We start from the raw sequence: 20,702 nt of genomic DNA on the forward strand, positions 1-20,702 counted from the left end.
AAGAGAGCTGCTCATTGTTTCCTGCCAAATTGGATAGAAATGCCTTTATATGCACTGAAGGACTCTTTCTAAAGTGCCTCTGAGTCAACTGGAGGAGGGTCTCCAGTGTGCCCCTGGATCAACCAGAGGAGGGTCTCCAGTGGAGTGCCCCTGGGCTCTGCTCGAGAATGTCACAAAAGACAGACAACTCTAGGAACAACTAATCATCTTGACCATGCTGAACTTCCACAGAAACAAATGGGGTCTTGTCCTCTGATCACAAAGAGGAGGTGCCCCAGCCTCACTGGGCCTTTTCTTACTTGACCCATAGGCCTAAGAGTTGTATCTTCTGGGGCAGCAGCTGGGTTGGTTGCCAGGGACTGGAGTTTGGGCATGGACCCAGAGGTGTCTTCCAGAGAAAACAAGGGATACATATGAGTAAACCAAAAAGTTGCTGGGTGGAGGGGGGTCCTCTTGGGAGCCCCTAGGGGAAGAGCCAACAAGGGCCTACAATCAAAACATGTTTTCTGTACACAGCACTCGGAAGCCTGAGCTCTCTTCCAAGGGGGACCCACACCCTCCACTCCATGGGGCCCAGGTTCCAGTTGAAGGAAATGGGGACCTGTGGCTAGGGGTCTGGGTCCCAGCACCTCAAGGAGCAAATGCAAAATGCTCTGCTTGGCCTTCGCAAACCTCCATCACAGTCCCCTCCTCTCTTTCCAGTCTTCTCACACAGTGCCCTCAAGCTTCTAGCTGTTCCACAAACAAAACCCTCCAGTTCTCAGCTCTTGGCATTTTCTTCAGGAATGTTTTCATTTTCACTGGGACAGCACCTGCCAAGGTCTTCCTCGGGCTGTCCCTTAGGCTGCCACATTCCTCCTCCACTCTGCTGACCTCCTTAATCTCCTGGTTTCCTTCCAAGTCCCCACTCTGGGAAACCTTCCCCCACCCCACTGAAGCCCAGGTTTTCCTCCACTAACCCATTCCCTATTTACCTGGGACACAGCCTGCTCTGAATGGAAGCTCCTGAAGGGCAGAAGAGAGCCACATCTCACTTCTTAATTGGTCACTAGCCTCAAACGTGACAGGCTGACCTCCAGTGGAACACTCCCCTGGGCCCTCCCAGCCAGACCATGGAGCCCTGGATGGTACCTGATCAATGAGCTGTCTCCTGAATGGGTTGTGCTCCTCCAGGACATTTGCCCAGAGTTCTGGATCTTTTCTGCGGACCAGATAGCGAGCTTCACTTTTAAACAGAGAATTCTCATTACAAACCTGAAAGAAGCAAAAGACATCCTCAGACCCTCCTGCTCTGCTGCCCATATGAAAATCCCTATTTTTGCCCAGCGCCCGTGTTGTTCTCAAAGACAACACAGGCATGAGCAGCCCATCCAGAGCCCCCTGCCCGTTTCTTTTCCCAAGGCAATGGAGTTAAGTGACTTGCCCAAGGTCACACAGCTAGGTAATCATTGTCTGAGACCACATTTGAACTCGAGCCAGACACCAGGGCCAGTGCTCTATCCACTATGGCACATAGCTGCCCTGACCCCTTACCTTTTAAATGAAACCCCAGTGGGAGAGGCATTACTTTAAGAAATTCGAGAGGAAAGAAGTAATGTGTCAGGTCAGCCATATTATACCATAACAATTGCTCTACAAAGTTTTTGGATTCTTTCTGGGACCATGAGTAAGTTCCTTAAGGAAGTTTCACCCCCAATCTCAACAGAGTGGCACCTCTAGACTATCAGAGCAGTGCCAGAGTACTGTGGAAGGTGTCCTGCATGCATCTAAGTATCTGCTGTGAGGCAGCAGGGAAAGGGCCACACCAATACAGAAAATCAGTGCACAGCGGGCACATCATGAGCCAGGACATGGGGGCATGGGTCAAGTCCTGAAGGTGCCCCCAGGATGGCAGCCTTGGCAGTTCACTGCCCACAAAGCTGGGCAGGGGGCCTAAGTCACTTGGAAGGGCAGGGGGCCTAGGTCACTTGGAAGGTCAGGGAAGTTCCTCATCAGAACCCACCACTGGCTGGTTGAAGCCTGGGGTCTTTTAGACAAGTCCATCACGTCAGAGAGTCACAATAAAAAAAAAAAAAAAAAAGAGGCTTGCATCAAAGATGGGCATGCTTTTCAGAATGTAGAGACAGAGCAAGCAGAATTCTCTCCAATAATCAAACTTGTATTCAAGCCTCTTCCAAGTGCCTACCTGGCGGGCACTGAGTGTGCCAGGGCAGGGCCCTTCTCTGAACTAGGACCACTTTAAATAAGCCCTTCATTCTTTTGAGTGAACAGGATAGGGGCTGGGGCAGGGGGGGAGGAGAACGTAGGGCAGAGCATCACGGTAAGCCCTCTGTGGGGCACCTCCAGGGGGCCGGTGAAACCACCCAGGGCAGCCCAAGAACCCTCCCCGCCCCATCCCAGGGCCCCTTACAATTAAACACTGTGAGACGAAAAGCAACGGCTGCTAACCTGAATGAGCTCGAGGTCACACTGCCCCCTCTCATAGGCAACACAGGCCAAATGCGGGTCCCTCTTTTCACAGTATTTACCTACAACACGGCTGTCGTAGTAGGGATTCTCGCGAAGGAAGCGCTCGGGGCTATTGTTACTGTCGATATAGATCTTGGCCAGGGCATTGTGGGTGGCCGGCTCTTCACAGCCTTCATGAATTCGGGATTCAAGCCAAGGAAGAAGCAGCTTCAGCCTTGGGGTCCAGAAAAGAACCATCATAAAAGAACCATCACTGAGATTCCCCCAGTGGCCCCTGCACCTCGGCATCAAGAGGAGCAGCATCAGCCTCCTCAAGATTGTTCCCAATGCCCACTAAGGAAGCAGCATCCCAGGGGTCAGATGGCCTTCATGTCCAGACTGGGGCTTGGTTGCAGCTGCTCTGAACCCAGCCCATCACGCTCCCCAGGAGCAGCAGGCAGGAACTCACCCACCCACAGGGAGACTACACGGAGGTGAGTAGGAAAGATGGAAGCAGGCAGAAAGCAAAGGCACCCCCAGGCAGCCCCCGCAGGTACAGATATGGAGGCAACCAGTCTTGTTACTTTGGGGACACTCACTGATATTCAGACGAAGTTAACTGGGTTACCAAAGGGGCAAGTAAGGGGAGACCCTGGGAGTATTCATTACCTGTTCCTTTTCTCCACCTCAGTCACTAGGTCTTCGGTGGAAAACTGTCCTCTCACAACCATGATTAAGTTTTTAATGACGTCCTCTGAACAATCCACGTCGAGCAGCCCCCCAATCACCGCGGGGATACGGCTGGGGTTGACCTGCAAGGGACACTCAGTCAGCCCGCTGTTCAGGAGTCTTGTGTCATCACCTCCAGAAGAGTCGGTGCTAAAAGGCTCCTCTCATTTTCTCCCACCCTCAAAAGACAAAGGCAGCAGGCAGACCACCTCTTGGGGACCCAGCATCTCCCTTCCCACCAATGCCCAGAGGGTCCTAGAATGCTCTATGCCTGAACCAATACGAGGCACACCTCTCCTAAGACCCCAAGAGCTGACAAGGGCACCGGTGAACCCCCTCTGACCTCCAGCCTGCCAGGCTTTGCTCAGCACACATTCTGTCAACTTAAGGCAGGGGCCCCACCATGTAGCCACGAGGCCTCAGAACTTTACCTTCTGAACATAGATTTCAATATACTTCTGTAAGTTGTTGCGATATAAATACAGAACCAGGTCATGAACAAAGTCAAATCGGTCACAAACAATAATCAAGGGCAGTTGATCCGTAAGCTTGGCCTCCTACACAGTGAGGAGAGAAGGAAGGACACATTAGGCTCGCTCTCTGGTGGAGCAGAGGATTCTGGGCTTTGCTCAGATGAGCCTCGTCCTCTGACAGTCCAGACTTTGTTTCTCTTTAGTGTTCTCCACCTCATTTCAGACCCTTTCCCTTGGCTCCCCCCGCCCTCCCTGGCAGCCAGGCTGTGCCCAAAACTTAGTCTTGGCTTAAAATGGGGTTTGGAGAAATAAAAAGTCAAGAATCTCAAGGAGCTTAATGAAAAAAAGTGCAAAAGAAGGTGGCTTAGCCTTACCTGGTCTAAAATTATATTATAAAGCAGCAATCATCAAAACTGTTTGATATTGGCTAAGAAATAGAGTGGTGGACCAGTGGAATAGACTAAGTGCAAAAGCAGGAGATGATTATAGTAATTTGCTGTTTGATAAACCTAAAGAGTCCAGCTATTGAGATAAAAAAAAATCCCTATTTGATAAAAACTGCTGGGATAATTGGAAGTTAGTATGGAAGAAACTTAGATTAGAGCAACACCTCACACCCTTTAACCAAGATAAGATCCAAATGGTTACAGGATTTAGACATAAAAAGCAATACTATAAGCAAATTAGAAGATCAAGGACTAGTTTCCCTGTCAGATCTATGGAAAGGGAAGCAGTTTATGATGAAGGAAGAGATGGAGAACATCACCAAAAACCAACTAGATGATTTTGATTACATTAAATTAAAAAGCTTTTGCACAGATAAAACCACTGTAATCAAGTTCAAAAGGATTGTAGTAAATTGGGAAACAATCTTTACAACTAATGATTCTGACAAAGGACTCATTTCTAAAATATACAGAGAACTGAGTCATATTTTTAAAACAAAAAGTCATTCCCCAATTGACAAATGGTCAAAGGACATGCAAAGGCAATTTACAGATGAGGAGATCAAAGCAATCCATAGCCATATGAAAAATTGCTCTAAGGGTGGCTAGGTGGCGCAGTGGATAAAGCACCAGCCCCTAGAGTCAGTAGCACCTGGGTTCAAATCCGGTCTCAGACACTTAATAATTACCTAGCTGTGTGGCCTTGGGCATTGCCTTGCAAAAAAAAAAACTAAAAAAAAAATTTCTTTAAATCATTAATTATTAGAGAAATGCAAATTAAAGCTTCTCTGAGGTACCACTTCACACCTCTCAGATTGGCCAATATGACCAGAAAGGATAATGATCATTGTTGGAAGGGTTGTGGGAAATCAGGGACACTATTACACTGTTGGTGGAGCTGTGAACTCCTCCAACCCTTCTGGAGAGCTATTTGGAACTACGCCCAAAGGGCAACAAAAATGTGCATACCCTTTGATCCAGCTATACCACTACTGGGTCTATATCCTGAAGAGATGAGGAAAAAAGGATAAAAACATCACTTGTACAAAAATATCCATAGAAGCCCTGTTTGTGGTGGCAAAGAATTGGAAATCAAGTAAATGTCCTTCAATTGGGGAATGGCTTAGCAAACTGTGGTATATGTATATCATGGAATACTGTTGTTCTATTAGAAACCAGTAGGATGGGAATTCAGGGAAGCCTGGAGGGATTTGCATGAACTGATGCTGAACAAGATGAGCAGAACCAGAAAAACACTGTATACCCTATCAGCAACATGGGGGTGATGTTCAACCTTGATAGACTCACTTATTCCATCAGTGCAACAATCAGGGACAACTTTGGGCTGTCTGTGATGAAGAATGCCATCTGTATCCAGAGAAAGAACCATGGAGTTTGAACAAAGTTCAAGGACTATTCCCTTTAATTTAGGAAAAAAACAGATCTTATTGTCTGATCTTGTTACCTCTTAGACTTCTTGTCTCTTCTCTAAGGATATGATTTCTCTCTCATCACACCCAGTTTGGATCAAGGTACAACATGGAAACAAAGTAAAGACTGACAGATTGCTTTCTGTGGGGTGGGGGTTGGGGGAGGGAAGTAAGGTGGGGAAAATTGTAAAACTCAAATAATATCTTTAATAAAAAAATATATATATATAGAAAAAAAATGGGGTTTGGTTCCTGGAGCTGAGTCCACCAAGCCCCATCCCAACTGACCCCAACAGGCCAAGCAGTAGGCCTGGCTTCTTGAGGACTCAACAGCCATCCTCTCAACTGATTTGGAAAGAAAATTCCAAGTCTACATTTGTTCTCTTTGCCAAAACCCGACATTCTTTGAATTGAAACATTATTTTGAAGAACAAAGTCTCCTCCCATGGAGTGACCACTGGATCTCTTGCGCAAACTGTGAGTGGAGCACATGCCCTGGGCCCCTGAGGCTGGCGCCACCCACCCACTCCTGCTCAGTCCAGAGAGCTTTGATTCACTGCCCACCCCAGCAAAAATGTCTCTGAGAGCAGCCTGCCAGCCTTGGAGGGGGCACCCCTGCCCAGAGGGTTACTACCAACCATCTGTGGAACTCTGGATTATAGTTTGTTTTGACTCTAAACCTAGAGAAAGGGAAGGCTACACCCTTAAGAAAACGAGCAATTTAAATGCAGACCAAGGTTTACTATCTTCAATTTTTACTAAAGTGGCCTTAGGAATGTTGTTTATTTTCTCTTTAATTTTTTTTCTCTTCTGTTTGGATGTGATTTTTCACAACATGATCAATATGGATCTAGGTTTGGCAGGATTACAGATGCAGAACCTCTATTACATCTGTTGGGGGGAGGGTGGAAAATGTAAAAAAACGTGTTGAAAACCACTGTTTTAAGTCATGGGGGCGGCTAGGTGACACAGTGGATAAAGCACTGGCCCTGGAGTCAGGAGTACCTGGGTTCAAATCTGGTCTCAGACACTTAATAATGACCTAGCTGTGTGGCCTTGGGCAAGCCACTTAACCCCATTTGCCTTACAAAAAAAAAAAAAGTTATGGGGAAAATAAATAAAGAAATGGACAGAAAAAGAAAGAATAGGAGCTTCTGGAGGGTAGGGACCTTGGGTCTGCACCTCTGCCCCAAGGACAGAAGCAGGAGTTTGCTGGGGGGCTGAGGGGGGCCCCTCACCTTGAGGAAGTTCTTCACCCGCTCCGGGTTATAGCAGTTGCTCTCCCGGCATATTCTTTCCACCTCCTTGATCTGCCCGGTCTTACAGGCAGCCTGGATGTATTTGAAGTGAACATCGGGATCCTGGCTAAAGTTGACAATCGAACCCAGGAAGTAGAAGAGGCCTGCAAGTAGAGACCAAGTTAGGCCAGGCCCAGGGGAAGACCCCAGGGCCTCCCTCCTCACCACCTCACTGATGTCCGGCGTCACTGCCGTGGCCCCTGACATGAGTCTGAGGCAGGGCCTGCAGAAAGGCCTGCTCGATGGCCAGGCTCCCTGGGGCACACCTCAGGTCAGAGGCTGGTCCCACCACCGGCCCTCAGAGAGGAGCCAGATTCTGAGTGAAAAGCCTCGCACTCCACAGACCTTGGCCATCCAAGATCACAGGAGGAGGAGGGACTGACAACTGAAGGATCATTGTCTAGAAAATAGGCAGACATCTCCGAGACCAACTCAAAAATGGTACAAGTGAACAGACACTCCCATCAGAGGAGGAGAAACCCAGAGAGGCGGCTGGGGGCAGGAGAGCCAGCCTTCTCCTTTCTAGCGCTCGATCCCCGGTGTCCGGGATGTAGCACAAGCCCTAGCATGAAGCCACCCTCAACCTCGTGGCTCCCTTCAAAATTGGGTTTCAGGGTAGGACAAAGGAGCACTGGTGCTGGGCCTGCCTCCCACCTCACTAGAACATACCCACGAGATCCAACCTTAAAATCCCAGCAGAAAGTTATGCAGAATAGTGTTATTCTCCTAAGCCCAACCAGCCCCCCAACCAGACTCCGGAAACACAGCAAGGCAGGCAGGCAGCCCCAAGGACAAGGATTTACCTTCGTAACTCTTGAAAGACTCAAAGAGCTCAACGAGGGTCTGGGTCCCAAGCTGCTCGTGGTACTTGGAGGCCACCTGCACGCCCAGCTGAAGGTTCTGCCGGATGTTAGCAGACAGCATCGCTCGCAGGCACTCCACCGAGTCCTCCACCGACAGGGAGCCAAAGAAGTTGACGAGCCACTGAGGAAGAGAAGCCAACGTGGTGGGACTTGCCATGGGAGCCTGGCACTGTCCCCAAATTGTCACACACACACGAGGGGACCCTATTTCCTGCTATGCATCAAAAACCAGGACATTTCCCAATACATGGGACAGAAAAGGACAGTGGTGAGGGAAGCCAGGATCTCTGCTGTCTTGCACAATGGGGTGAGCCCAACTCTGTCCTGTCTGAGTCCCCTCTCAGTCCCTCTGCTCTCTTGGTGGGGGTAATTTTTTCCTCTTATCCTCCCAAAACAACATGGACACTCCCGCCTCAGAACAAGGAAATAGTTACACAAAACAGTTGTGCCCAGCAGCTCTCTGTTGTCCATCTTGGGGAGTTGTGATTGATTATTGGGGTGATAACAGATGAAACAAGGCAACGATGTGGGAGAAATGAATACTTCCCAGTCTCAGATCAGATCAAGATCGTTTCTCTAGTGTGGTGTGAAATGCAGAGCAGACCACCACACCTAGAGCTACAACCTGGCAGGTCTGCACAGATCAGAACCCAAGAATGCCCCAGGCTTGGTATGGACAACAAGCCCCTACACACTGTTGAAACCCCAAGGCTACCTATGGGCATTAGACCTGGGCCCCCACGCCATGGGAGGTGAACATGACTTGGTGGCAGAGGCAAGAAGCTTTTCCATACCTCAGGGTTCAGGAGGTGAGTGTGAACCACAGCGCGCTTGATGTCATACAGGTCAGTATAATGCTCCAAGGCTCGCTGCAGCAGGCCAGCCTTCTCACAGAGCTGGGCGAGGTGGGCACGGTCATAGTGGGTGAACATCTGATTGCCCAGGATGGCATCTGCGACCTGTCAAGAGTGAGAAGATAGAAGCATTTTGAGGGGAGGGCAAAGTCCAGTCACCGAATTGGACTCCTCTGTCCCTCAGCAATGCATGTGTTCTTGGCTAGGAGGTAGTGTCATCTTTACTTTCTTGGGGTGGCCCAGTACTCCATGCTGAAAACAGTGACCTCACACCCTCCAATCGCAAAGGGGGCTAGAAAAAAGAAAAACTTAGTGCCAGATGGGATATGGGAAGCCAGAAACTGAAAATGCCAAGTTACCAGCAGCTTTTCCCCTTCAGATTAACAGGTCAAAACTAGAAACAATTCACTGTGCATACCCAGTGGTTCCAAGATCCTACAAGACAACTTTAGAGAAGCCACCCTGAGTGTTCACGTGGACTGGTTGTGCCTGAGCTGGGGCAGAGCATCCAAGCCCCGGGTAGACACACCACAGCCTGTCTCTGACATAAATTATCTAGGAAGAGCAAGATGAGTTGAAATTGGTGAAGAAAGGTAATGATATAAAAAAGTATTTTTTTTTTCAAAAAGAAATTGGAACTGGGTTTGGGGTAAACATTAAATGAAAATAGAAAGTGCGATGACTTCATTTGCCTCTCCTGGGAAATGATGGTGGACGCCCAAGGGACAGCCCATGAGAATGCCAGGGAGCACCATTCAAGCTCCATGGCTCAAGAAAATGACCCTGTTAGTTGCTCAGAGACTGGCCAACGGGCCTGTCATGGTCAGAGAGCCTGGAAACAATGCATGGGAGCCATGCCACAAGAGCAGAGGAGCCAGAGTAAAATTGCATGTTGGCTTAACTGTCCCAGGGGTCCAGGAATCCTCAAAGGGTTCATCTAGTTTTTCAGCATCAAAGCACCCTGAAAATGTTTCCAGCAGTCAGAGCTCACCCTGAGGGCTGCAGACTCTGATCAGGAACACAACCCAATCAGCCAGTGGACAGTAAGGTTGACCATGACTCTACGGAAGTCAAGAGATGCACTGAGATGAAACAAGGACATGGTTCCCCCTCTTGTCTCCTGCCAGGCAATGATCCACCCCCCCAACCCCAGTTCATTGAGGAAGAGAGTTATGGCAGCGCTGGGTCCAAGCAGACAGGAGAACAAACCATCTCTTTCATTATAAACCGGAGTGCTGATGTCCCTGTTTGGTCTGGTGCTCACTGGTCAGTGACCTCAGGGGGTCTGTGAGCACACTGCTAGCAGGTAAAGCGAGAAGGGCTCTGGGAACAAGTGTGTCCAGACACCAAAGGACCCTAGTCAGAGGAAGGAATCTCTGCCATGTTTCCCCTGGTACTCCTGAAGTCGTCCACTGTGGTCCCTGCCTATCCTCGCTGAACCAAGAAGGCTCTCCCTGGGCCCTAGACTGCGTCACTCACCCAGAGTCCACCTCTGCGCATGGAAAGTCATCAACCTACCTGGGGCGCATGGATCAGGTTCATTTCCAACAAGCGCGTCTGGAGGTGGCCTTCTTCAGGGCGGTTGTTCTTCAAGGCATCCAGTAAGAAGGATGTGCACTGCTGAATCAAGTTGTTCTCCATGAAGACGTCTACAATCTGTGAACACAGGCCCCAAACAAGGATGAGGCAATCCTGACATTTCTCCTTCTGGGCCTTTACTCCATTTCTTGAGGCTTGCTGCAATCTGCCTGGCAGCCCTTAACATTAGCTAACCCTATGCCCAGAGGTGGAATTGTGGCCAGAACCAGTTCTGACACTGCCCATCACCCACTACACGAGAGGTGTGTGTTCAGGGGCACAAAGGGACCCACTTTATTCTCCACAGATAGACTCCCCACACCAGGACCACCTTGCACCTAGTCCAAAGCCCAGAGGCCCAGGACTAGAACAGTCCAGTGTGTGTGTGTGTGGGGGGGGGGGGGGGGGACAGACTGAGGCCTAGAAGGGATGCTAGCTCCTGAATCCAGAGCTTTAAAAACAAAACATGCCAAGTGTCCAGTCAAAGAGAAGATCTCATGATCTCACGGTCACTAAGCCAGATTCCATCCTTGATCAGATGGGTCAGTATAAATCTACCGATATGGACAGTGCCAGCTGATTTATGCAAAATCACCCCCTTCCCAGGAGGCTAAGGACATCTTACTGAAGAACAGGCCCCATGCCTCACACTGTCTCTTGATAACCAGCCGGTGAGTTAACTTACTCCTTCCCAGCAGCCACAAGGCAGACATTTCCAAGTGGTCCAAACTTTGCAGAAGCTGACCAACCTTTCCTAATGTGAACAATGAGAGTAGCTAGGTGGCACAGTGGAGGAGCACCAGCCGGGAGTCAGGATGACCTGAGTTCAAATCCAGTCTCAGGCACTTAATAATTGCCTAGCTGTGTGATCTTGGGCAAGCCACTTAACCCCACTGTCTTAAATAAATAAGAAAAAGTTTTAAAAAAGAACTCCTAATGGAAGCTATGCACTTGGGACACTGGCTACAGCCCCTGGGCCCTGGGCACCTGAGCAGGTGAACCACTGACTTAGAACACCACAGACTTAGCAGAGGATATGCACATACACACCTAGAGGCTTTCTCTGTACTTTGGTTGTGCCCAGAGGGTTGAGTCTGGACTAGCCATGGGACCCTGGGCAGGCCACTTTATTACTCAGCTTGCCTCAGGTTCTTCAAATGTAAAATGAAGGTCATAAAAACAGTATACAGTAGGTGTGAAATAAATGCTTCCCCCACCTTTTCCTACTGCTCTGCTCCTCAGTGATACTGCTCCCCCAAAGTATTTTCAATCATGAATAAATGACAATGGGCTTCTAAATTCAAGACTGTTTTGTAAGGCGATTTACAGATGAGGAGAACAAAGCAATCCATAGTCATATGAAAAATTGCTCTAAATCATTACTGATTAGAGAAATGCAAATTAAAGCTTCTCTGAGGTACCACCTCACACCTCTCAGGCTGGCCAATATGACCAGAAAGGACAATGACCACTGTTGGAAGGGTTGTGGGAAATCTGGGACACGTAATACATTGTTGATGGATCTGAGAGAACTCCTCCAACCTTTCTGGAGAGAAATTTGGAACTACGCCCAAAGGGCAACAAAAATGAGCATCCCCTTTGATCCAGCAATACCACTATTGGGTCTATACCCTGAAGAGATGAGGATAAAAGGATAAAAACATCACTTGTACAAAAATACTCATAGCAGCCCCGTTTGTGGTGGCAAAGAATTGGAAATCAAATAAATTTCCTTCAATTGGAGAATGGCTTAGCAAACTGTGGTCTATGTATGTCATGGAACACTATTGTTCTATTAGAAACCAAGAGGGATGGGAATTCAGGGAAGCCTGGAGAGATTTGCATGAACTGATGCTGAGTGAGATGAGCAGAACCAGAAAAACACTGTATACCCTAACAGCAACATGGGGGAGATGATCAACCTTGATGGACTTGCTCATTCCATCAGTGCAACAACCAGGGACAATTTGGGGCTGTCTGCGATGAAGAATGCCATCTGCATCCAGAGAAAGAACCATGGAGTTTGAACAAAGACCAAGGACTATTACCTTCAATTTAGGAAAAAAAAAAACCTGATATCTTATTGTCTGATCATATACTTTTTGTTTCTTCATGAAGGATATGATTTCTCTCTTATCACATTCAACTGAGATCAATGTACAACATGGAAATGGTAAAGACTAACAGACTGCCTTCTGTGGGGAGTCGGGGGGAGGGAAGCGAGAATGCGGGGAAATTTGTAAAACTCAAAATAAATAAAATCTTTCTTAAAAATTAAAAAAAAAGTCAGGAGTACCTGAGTTCAAATCTGACCTCAGACACTTAATAATTACCTGTGTAGCCTTGGGCAAGTCACTTAACCCCATTGCTTTGTGAAAAAACTAAAAAAAAATTTTTTTTTAAAAAGACTGCTTTATATAAGAGCATAATAATAATAATAATGATGTTTGTTCTTCATTCTCAGAAAAGACCATGATATCAAGAGGGGATGCCATGACAAGCAGGTGAACTGGATTTGAGTGAGGGAGTGCTGTGCTAAGTCCCCAGTCTCACTTTCTCCTCCAGAGCCATCTGGGTCCAGTGGTCAGATATGGAGATGACCCTGGATGTGAGGCAGGCAGGGTTAAGTGACTTGCCCAAGGTCACACAGCTAGTAAGTGTCTAATGCTGGATTCGAACTCCTGTCCTTCCGACTCCAAGGTCAGTGCTCTAGCCACTGCACAAAGCTGTAGAGACAGACATGGCTACCAACCTATGCACAGAGGACAGCTTTTTAAGAGTCACCCTAGGAGGGGCAGCGAGGTGATGCAGTGGATAGAGCACCAGCCCTGGAGACAGGAGGACCTGAGTTCAAATTTGGCCTCAGACACTTAATAATGACCTAGCTGTGTGGCTTTGGACAAGTCACTTAACCCCCCCACTGCCTTGCAAAACAAACAAAAATAAAGTCACCCTAGGGTTTCATCAGTCCAGAGCACCTGCCCCCCTGGCCAACTGATTCTGAACCAGCAAACCTCTTGCACCAAGGATGCCCAACTTGCTTTAACAATAGCTTGGGCCAATTCTGTGGCACCTTCCCTGGAGAAGAGGACCGTGTAGCCTTGGAAACCCCAGGGGGCCTCTGCCAACAATGACCTGGGACTCTATTCAGACCCTCCCCTAAAACAAAGACGGCAGCTCTTGATTCAGGAGGGCCCTGCTTTTTTCCAACAACTAGGTGAAAAGCTCTCCTGGTACATTAAGGTTCAGACAAGCTACTTCCTAGGGTGGGAGGGACAAAAGTCTAGGCAATTAAGGACAAGGTCTTCTGAAGGTCCCCCCCAAGATGCTTCACTTGGGCTTCTAGAGTAAATGGGGAGATGTGAACCAGGAGAGGTTCTCAGAGACCAAGGTTTGCTGAAGGCAGGCTCATAGCTCTGCACCGTCTAAGCAAGCCAGGTTACTGGGGACGCGCCTCTGCTCACCTGATTGATGTTGACCAGAGGCTCCTCATCCTGCACCAGCATCTGAGCAAACTGCAGGCCCTGCTCCGGGCTGACCCTCATCACGCTCCTCAGCAAGAAGATCCAGTCTGGCGTGTAGGCGACCTGAAACAGCCCCCGGACAGAAGCCCGGCTGATTCACAGCCAGAGCACAGATGTACTCCGAAGCCCTTGCCACATGACAGCATCTATAGGCACTGAAGGACCAGTGCTTTGAAGGGCCCCAGGAGCCACCTCCAGGAAACCTGCAATGGCAGCCCCCAACCACCAGAGGTCAGGGCTAAAGCAGGGTCCCCAAAACCACAGAGCCTTCAGAGGGACCCTTTAACCACCTATGGAAACAACCTGGGGCAGCTCAGCAACCAGGAAACAGATTTGGGGAAACTGAGGCTGCTCTTCTAAATTTCTCTGTATCAAGTCTTCCCATTTTAAAAGTCACCTACAAGTTGTGCCTCGGGGGGGGGGGTGTTGCCTGGCACCCCAGCCCTGCCTAGCCCCACCCGGGTGGCAGGCAAGGAAAATTACCAAGCCCTTCTCAGGTCACACAAGTCACTATCAACCAAGGAAATCGATTCTACCCAAGTCTTTGAAGTGGTTTTTAAAACAGAACCCAAGGTCAAAAAATCCCATGGGACAGCTAATTTCTTTTTTAGAATGCTCCCAGTGCCTAGGCCTTAACAAAAACTTCTCTAATTATGCTCCCAATTCTTACTAAGAAGAGACATCAAACACGTGGGGCCAGGTAGGACCACCACAAAGATACACAGACATCAGAGAAATGCAGGTGGGGGTCTAGAAGGAGGTGAAGCTAGCTCCCTAATGTCAGCCAGGAACAATGCAACCTCAGAGACTACCTGTCCAGGGAGTCCCCAATGATGCCCCTGGACAGCAGGGGAAGTCCCAGACTAGAGACAGTGGAGACCATCGTCCTCCACTTGCCACTGATGAGAGGACCCAACCTAAAGCTAGAAACCTAGGAAGCAGCTGCTCCCTATTCTGGCGCTCAAGGTTATGAACAGAATTCCACCCTTGACAAACAGCTGCCAGGCCCCCTCACCTTCTTGGCATAGAGAACAATCTTCTGGAACTGTCCTGTCTCGGCAAAGCACTGGATCACTTTGTTAGGCACGTTCGCCCGAAGGTAGACGCTGAGTGCCAGCGTCGGGTCAGCGGCTTTGACCAGGTCACCCAGCTCTTCAGAACACTCCAGCTAAGATACATAGCAGGAGAGAAAGATTAGCTCAGTGATGCACCACGGCTAAGTGAGACAGTTGGGGCTTGGGATTGTGCATCCTCACCTTATCCTCCTTAAGCCACTTCTCCAGGAGTTGCTTGCGGCCTTGCTGAAGCACAGGCCGGCAAAGCTCCAAAGACTCAAACTTATTAAGCTGCCCTTGGTCCAGCAAGATGCCAAAGTACTGGAGCAAGGGGGAGGCCTGTCCAGGTTGGGCTGGGACACTCTGGAACTTGCGGATGGTGTCACTGGTACGCAGGATTCCCTAGAGCAGTGGCAGAGACAAAGGCAGAGAAGTCACTGCTTGGGCCATCCACGGGACACCAGTCCCTGGCTGCTCAAGCCTGTGGGCTCCCCACCACACTACTACCCAGCCAACGGGCCTCCTGTAATGAGCTTAGGACCAGAGGCTCCTGGATGAGTCTTCTGCCTTTCCTTACTCATTTTGATTAAACCCTGCTCTCAGTCCTTCCCAGCCTCCAGTGACCAGGGTCTGTGGGATAGATTAGACCCTTCCCCTTAGCCTTACCTGAACACCACCCTCACCGACAAGGAGCCAGCACAGTGGTCTGGCCAAGCCTGGGGTCTCTAGGGGTGGGTGCCGCCCTCTATCAGCTGCATGAGTCAGGGTGAGCAGGTGCATTGTAGACTTGCAGGTGTTACCTTGGGTGCAGAAGCAGCAACTTTGGCGGCTTCAGCATAGCTGCCCTGTGCAAACAGGGTGTGAAATTTCCGGGCAAAGAGCTCCTCTGCTCCAGGCAGGCTGCTACGAGTGGCCAGGCGCAGCCCCAGGTCTGGGTTCTGCAGCACACTGGTGGCATAATTGACGATGTTGTCCTCTTCCACACAAATGGACAAGACCTGGGAAGGTTTCAGAGAGTCAATCACAGGAAAGGCTGCACCCTGGACTGCCCACCTCAAGTGTCGGGGAGGGCAGGTCCTGCACGGAAGGAGATCTAGAATCACCTGGGGCCCACCCACAAGGCGACATGACTTCAGAACAGCACTTCCCTCAAGAAGGCTTGGAATTGGGTTAAGTCAGGAGCTGGAGATCGACCTGCGTTGCATTTGGGAAATGATGCAGGCTTTGCAATGTCCCAAAGCAGCTTTCCGCTGCAAACATCCAGCTTTTTAATGGGAACATTCTCTTGTCAATGCTACCTGGATATGAATCCAAGAATGACATGATCCCCAAAGCATCACCATCCAAGAAAGGACACAAAAATACTATGGATATATATTTCTGATAAAGGAAATGGGACTAGTCAACTAACAAGAGACCAAAGGCTTGTGGGATAGGGGAAAGGTTATAATGGAAATTAAATGTAATATTTCATTTTTTAATCGTCAAGGAATTTCTTTTTTCTTCCTCCTTACAATCTCCACTGAAAATGAAAAACCAAACCCACCTTTGTAAGAAATGAATGTGATGTTAAAGACAACAGATGTACAATCCAATGGGGAACATTAATAACCTTTACTATAAAGGCAACTTTTAAAAAATTTATTTATTTAAGGCAATGGGGTTAGGTGACTTGCCCAAGGCCACACAGCTAGGCAATTATTAAGTATCTGAGGCCAAATTTGCCAGGTCCTCCTGACTCCAGGGCTGGTGCTCTATCTACTGCACCACCTAGCTGCCCCCCCCCCCCCACCAAGGAAAACTTCCAACATGTGCCGTAGAGCCTTCACTGACTATGGGAAAATAGAAAACAACTATTACATGAAACAAAAGGTCCATGGAATAGGCATGGGGGAAGGAGTGACCCCAGTGACATCCAAGATATTCCAGAAGGATCTAGGGAAGTCTTCTGGTGCCAGGCCTGTGGCCCATGGCAAATGATAGAGGTTTTATGCAGAACAGGTTTCTCTGAAGTGAAACCTCTGAGTCTGTGGGTAGTATACGAAATATTCACTCAAAATATTCACTCATCCTCTCACAGATATTCAATAAAACATGACAACTGGTCCATGCCTGATCATCCACATCCTCTCACATGCCCATGGGGGTAGGAGGGAAGGGGAAAATGTCAAGTTCTCAGGATTTTCCCTATCAATGAAGCAAATGGGTTGACCAATCATCATTACATAGATAACCTCCAGAAAAATATGGGTGCTGAAAAGGTAGATTTTTCAAAGTAATTCTTGGGGCTATTAAAAAGAATTCTGATGTTTCCCAAGGGCAATCCAACCTGCTTCACTAGTCCCCTTCGTTTCTGAGGCTAAATCATAATCTCCCTACAGTGTCTCAGACTACTATGTACGCTACTAGAAAAACTCTACATGACTGCCCATCTCCAGTGCATGCAAGTCTGGACAAGAGGTATTCTTCATCCAATGATCACTTCTGACATAATCCATGCACCTTATCCCCCAGCCTCTTGCAGCAGAGTGGTCATCCCTTATCTAAACTTCAAATCAGAAAAAAATCTGGCATCACATGCAAAAAGGCAGGTGCAGATTCTCCTCACGTCCCTTTTGAGGAAAGATTAGTTGTAATTATGGAAGATTCATTTTCCATGTTTTTGGTGCTGCTATTCTATCCATTTAACATGCTTGTAGTCACTTCTAAGTATTGTTTATTTCTCACTTTATAAATTAAAATGGTGATTAGTCACATAGCATCATTTATTTAGATCTGCCTCAACTGATGGGGAAGACCACTGCCGGTCTTGGTTACCCGAAGAAATCTTCTATAAATATTCTGTTGTGCAAAGACACAACTTAACAGTGGGATTTCTGGCTTAAAGTTAAGGATATTTCAATCATTTTCTTTGCCTGATTTCAAACTGCTTTTCAAAAATGGGGGAACTGCCTGAAGTTCTGGAGAAGAATTTGGGATTATGCCCAAAAGGCAACCAAACTGGACATACCCTTGGATCCATACTAGCTCTGTATCCCATAGAGATCATAAAAAAGGAAAAAAAATAAATCAAAATGCTTGGAAGCTCAAACCTTTGCTCCCTCAGTCATTTGATCTTATGCTCATCATAATGTTAATACCCAACAGACTGAAGAGTCTCTTTTAATCATTGTTCAAAGACCTGCATGATTTTGACATTGGTGGAAGATACGTGTTGGAGGAAAGCTTGATCTAAAGCAGTCTCGTGGTGCAGACAGACACTTGAGCATGGTGAGATCCCGTATGCCTTCCATCATAGCCGGCTGTGGCTTATCCCATGTGAAAGCCTCAGTATTTATTCCTATTATTTTTCTCCAGGCTCCCTTTGCTATAAGTGTCTTCCCTCCACCTTGGCACAGGTGTGCTACCTTCAGCATAAGCTTACTATTTTTTCCCAGTTTCACTCTCATTAGTGTCATTTCCACTCCCTTGAGAAGTGAACTATATTAGAGTAAATGTAGACTGGTTCCACTGTCCTTGTCAGTGAAAAGACTTGGTTAAAAAAATTCCCTGAAAGCCTTTCCTATTGTTTGTCTGTTTACTGTCCTAGTTTCATCCTCAAAATGTCCTCTTGGCATGACTGTCTCTAATTGAGACTCTTGTCAAACTTGAACCTAGTTTTTCCATCCACTGATTTGTGCTGTTTTATGAGGAAATACTGCTCATGAAATTCTACTATCCTTCTTTGGAAGATTTTATGAGCTAATTTATGTATTAAAAATGTATGTATTAAACTTCTTTGCCAATTCTCTCCACATGGCAATTAAGTCAATTATTAGAAGACCAAAAAATTTTTTTCAGCTCTTTTGGGCTCATATGGATGACATTTATACTTCTGTATGAAAATGCTATAATTGTTGCCAATTATTTTCTTCTATTTATTTCCCATTGTTCAATATATCTTCTTTTTTTTTTCTTTTGCAAGGCAATGGGGTTAAGTGGTTTGCCCAAGGCCACACAGCTAGGAAATTATTAAGTTTCTGAGGCTGGATTTGAACTCAGATACTCCTGAGACAGGGCCAGTGCTCTATCCACTGCACCACCTAGCCACCCCTCAATATATCTGCTTTAAGTAGAACAGGATGGAATGCACACTATCTCAGTCCCATAATTCTTTCTTCTAACCTTATTAATTTTGATCCAGTACAGTACACAGCTTCCGTATCAAGACATTTGGACAAATGGACCAATTATTCCCTGGATCCTTCAGACCACAATACATTTGGACAGACAAAGTACTCTTCATCTAATATCCCTAAGTTTTTCCTGTGTGGATTTTAGACCAAACACTTTTGAGTAATCATGGATCTGTCAATACTGGAGTCTGATGAGATTAGTGCAATGTTATCTACAAACACTGCCATCTACAGCAAATTCTCTGGTTTGGAGTCTGGACCTGAATTGTTCCACAGTGTTGGCGTTTTAGCAAGAAGTTGTCTTCAGATCTTCACTCTCCTTAATATTAGTAACCGAGTTACCTCCCCCGTTACAAATCACAAGGAATCTTGTATAATTTCATTGTTTCTATGGCTAAAGTTTTGTTGGATGAGAGATTTTTGGGTGTTTTGTGCAAATCAACTTTAACTGACCAAGCAATAAGATGAGGGATTTAGCTGCATCTACTCCCCTTCATCAATGGCATGCCTGAAAAGCCGCCGTATTTGGTGAACTCTTACCTGAAGACCCAGCTGTTCCAATCCCATTCCATCATCAAGGATGCCCCTTGTAGACATACTTGCAGGTTTTTCCCATTAAAAATCTGGCAGAGCTCAGGTACAAGTCAGAAAGCTGATGGGTTGGCAACCAGCAATGTGCTTAGGCAACTCTTTGCCATTTCTATTTCAATCAGTGTGTTTTTGATTGTGACTGAGAAAAGGTTAGGATAATCTTTTTTTTTTTGATTTTTCAAGGCAATGAGGTTAAGTGGCTTGCCCAAGGCTACACGGCTAGGTAATTATTAAATGTCTGAGGTCAAATTTGAACTCAGGTCCTCCTGACTCCAAGGCCAGTGCTCTATCCACTGCGCCACCTAGCTGCCCCCCCAGGATAATCTTTTTTTTTTAATTTTTTTTTGTTTTGGGGGGCTTTTTTCTTTCTGATCTTTTTTTTTAATTATAAAAATTTTATTTATTTTGAGTTTTACAATTTTCCTCCTTATCTTACTTCCCTCCCCCAACACCCCACAGAAGGCAATTAATTTGCCAGTATTTACATTGTTTCCATGATGTACATTGATCTCAGTTGAATGTGATGACAGAGAAATCATATCCTTAAGGAAGAAAAATAAAGTATGAGATAATAAAATTACATAGTAAGATAACCATTAACCACTTTTTTTCCAAATTTGAAGGTAATAGTCTTTGGTCTTTGTTCAAAGTTCATAATTCTTTCTCTGGATACAGATGGTATTCTTCATTGCAGACAGTCCAAAATTGTCCCTGATTGTTGCACTCATGGAATGAGCAAGTCCATCAAGGTTGATCATCACCTTGGGGGTTTTTGGCAAGGCAATGGGGTTAAGAGACTTGTCCAAGGTCACACAGCTAGGTAATTATTAAGTGTCTGAGGTTGGACTTGAACTCAGGTCCTCCTGATTCCAGGGCCAGTGCTCTTTTCACTGTGCCACACAGCTGCCCCTAGGATAATCTTTTAAACTCTTAACAGATAACAGTGACTCCTTTATGCTGTTTTTCATTATTTCTGTGGGATGAGATAGAAGCTGTCCCTATTTGGGAAGGAAAATCTAATCTTTTCTCTAAAAGGTTGGCAATCTGACCAAATATAGACAATTTTGATTCAGGAAGGACTCCCATATTAGTAACAAGTCATTTCCTGTCAAAATATTTATTGTCACTTTACCACTGATCGTATCTCATGTCATCTGTTTTTTTTTTCTCAATGAGTGTTGAAGATTACAGCACAAGGCTTCTATGAAGTCTAAAAGTCTTATGCTTCACATCTCTTA

At 46.9% G+C, this 20,702-nt stretch overlaps 1 protein-coding gene across 5 annotated transcripts in view; it reads right to left on the reverse strand.

Moving 5' to 3' along the window:
* CLTCL1 (clathrin heavy chain like 1) overlaps positions 1-20,702 on the reverse strand; it is an 81,372-nt gene that overhangs the window by 35,379 nt on the left and 25,291 nt on the right. For all 5 annotated transcript variants that reach the window (XM_074206457.1, XM_074206456.1, XM_074206460.1 and 2 more), the window contains exons 7-18: positions 15,499-15,696; positions 14,900-15,100; positions 14,659-14,811; positions 13,584-13,706; positions 10,060-10,197; positions 8,482-8,646; positions 7,628-7,808; positions 6,765-6,928; positions 3,609-3,734; positions 3,118-3,260; positions 2,449-2,683; positions 1,132-1,254 (exon numbers count right to left, since the gene is read on the reverse strand). In XM_074206457.1, coding sequence (XP_074062558.1) covers positions 1,132-1,254; positions 2,449-2,683; positions 3,118-3,260; positions 3,609-3,734; positions 6,765-6,928; positions 7,628-7,808; positions 8,482-8,646; positions 10,060-10,197; positions 13,584-13,706; positions 14,659-14,811; positions 14,900-15,100; positions 15,499-15,696 — 1,950 coding nt within the window. The remainder of the gene's footprint in view (positions 1-1,131; positions 1,255-2,448; positions 2,684-3,117; positions 3,261-3,608; positions 3,735-6,764; positions 6,929-7,627; positions 7,809-8,481; positions 8,647-10,059; positions 10,198-13,583; positions 13,707-14,658; positions 14,812-14,899; positions 15,101-15,498; positions 15,697-20,702) is intronic.

This window comes from Macrotis lagotis, chromosome X (genome assembly GCF_037893015.1).
Source record: "Macrotis lagotis isolate mMagLag1 chromosome X, bilby.v1.9.chrom.fasta, whole genome shotgun sequence".
Lineage (NCBI taxonomy): Eukaryota > Metazoa > Chordata > Mammalia > Peramelemorphia > Peramelidae > Macrotis > Macrotis lagotis.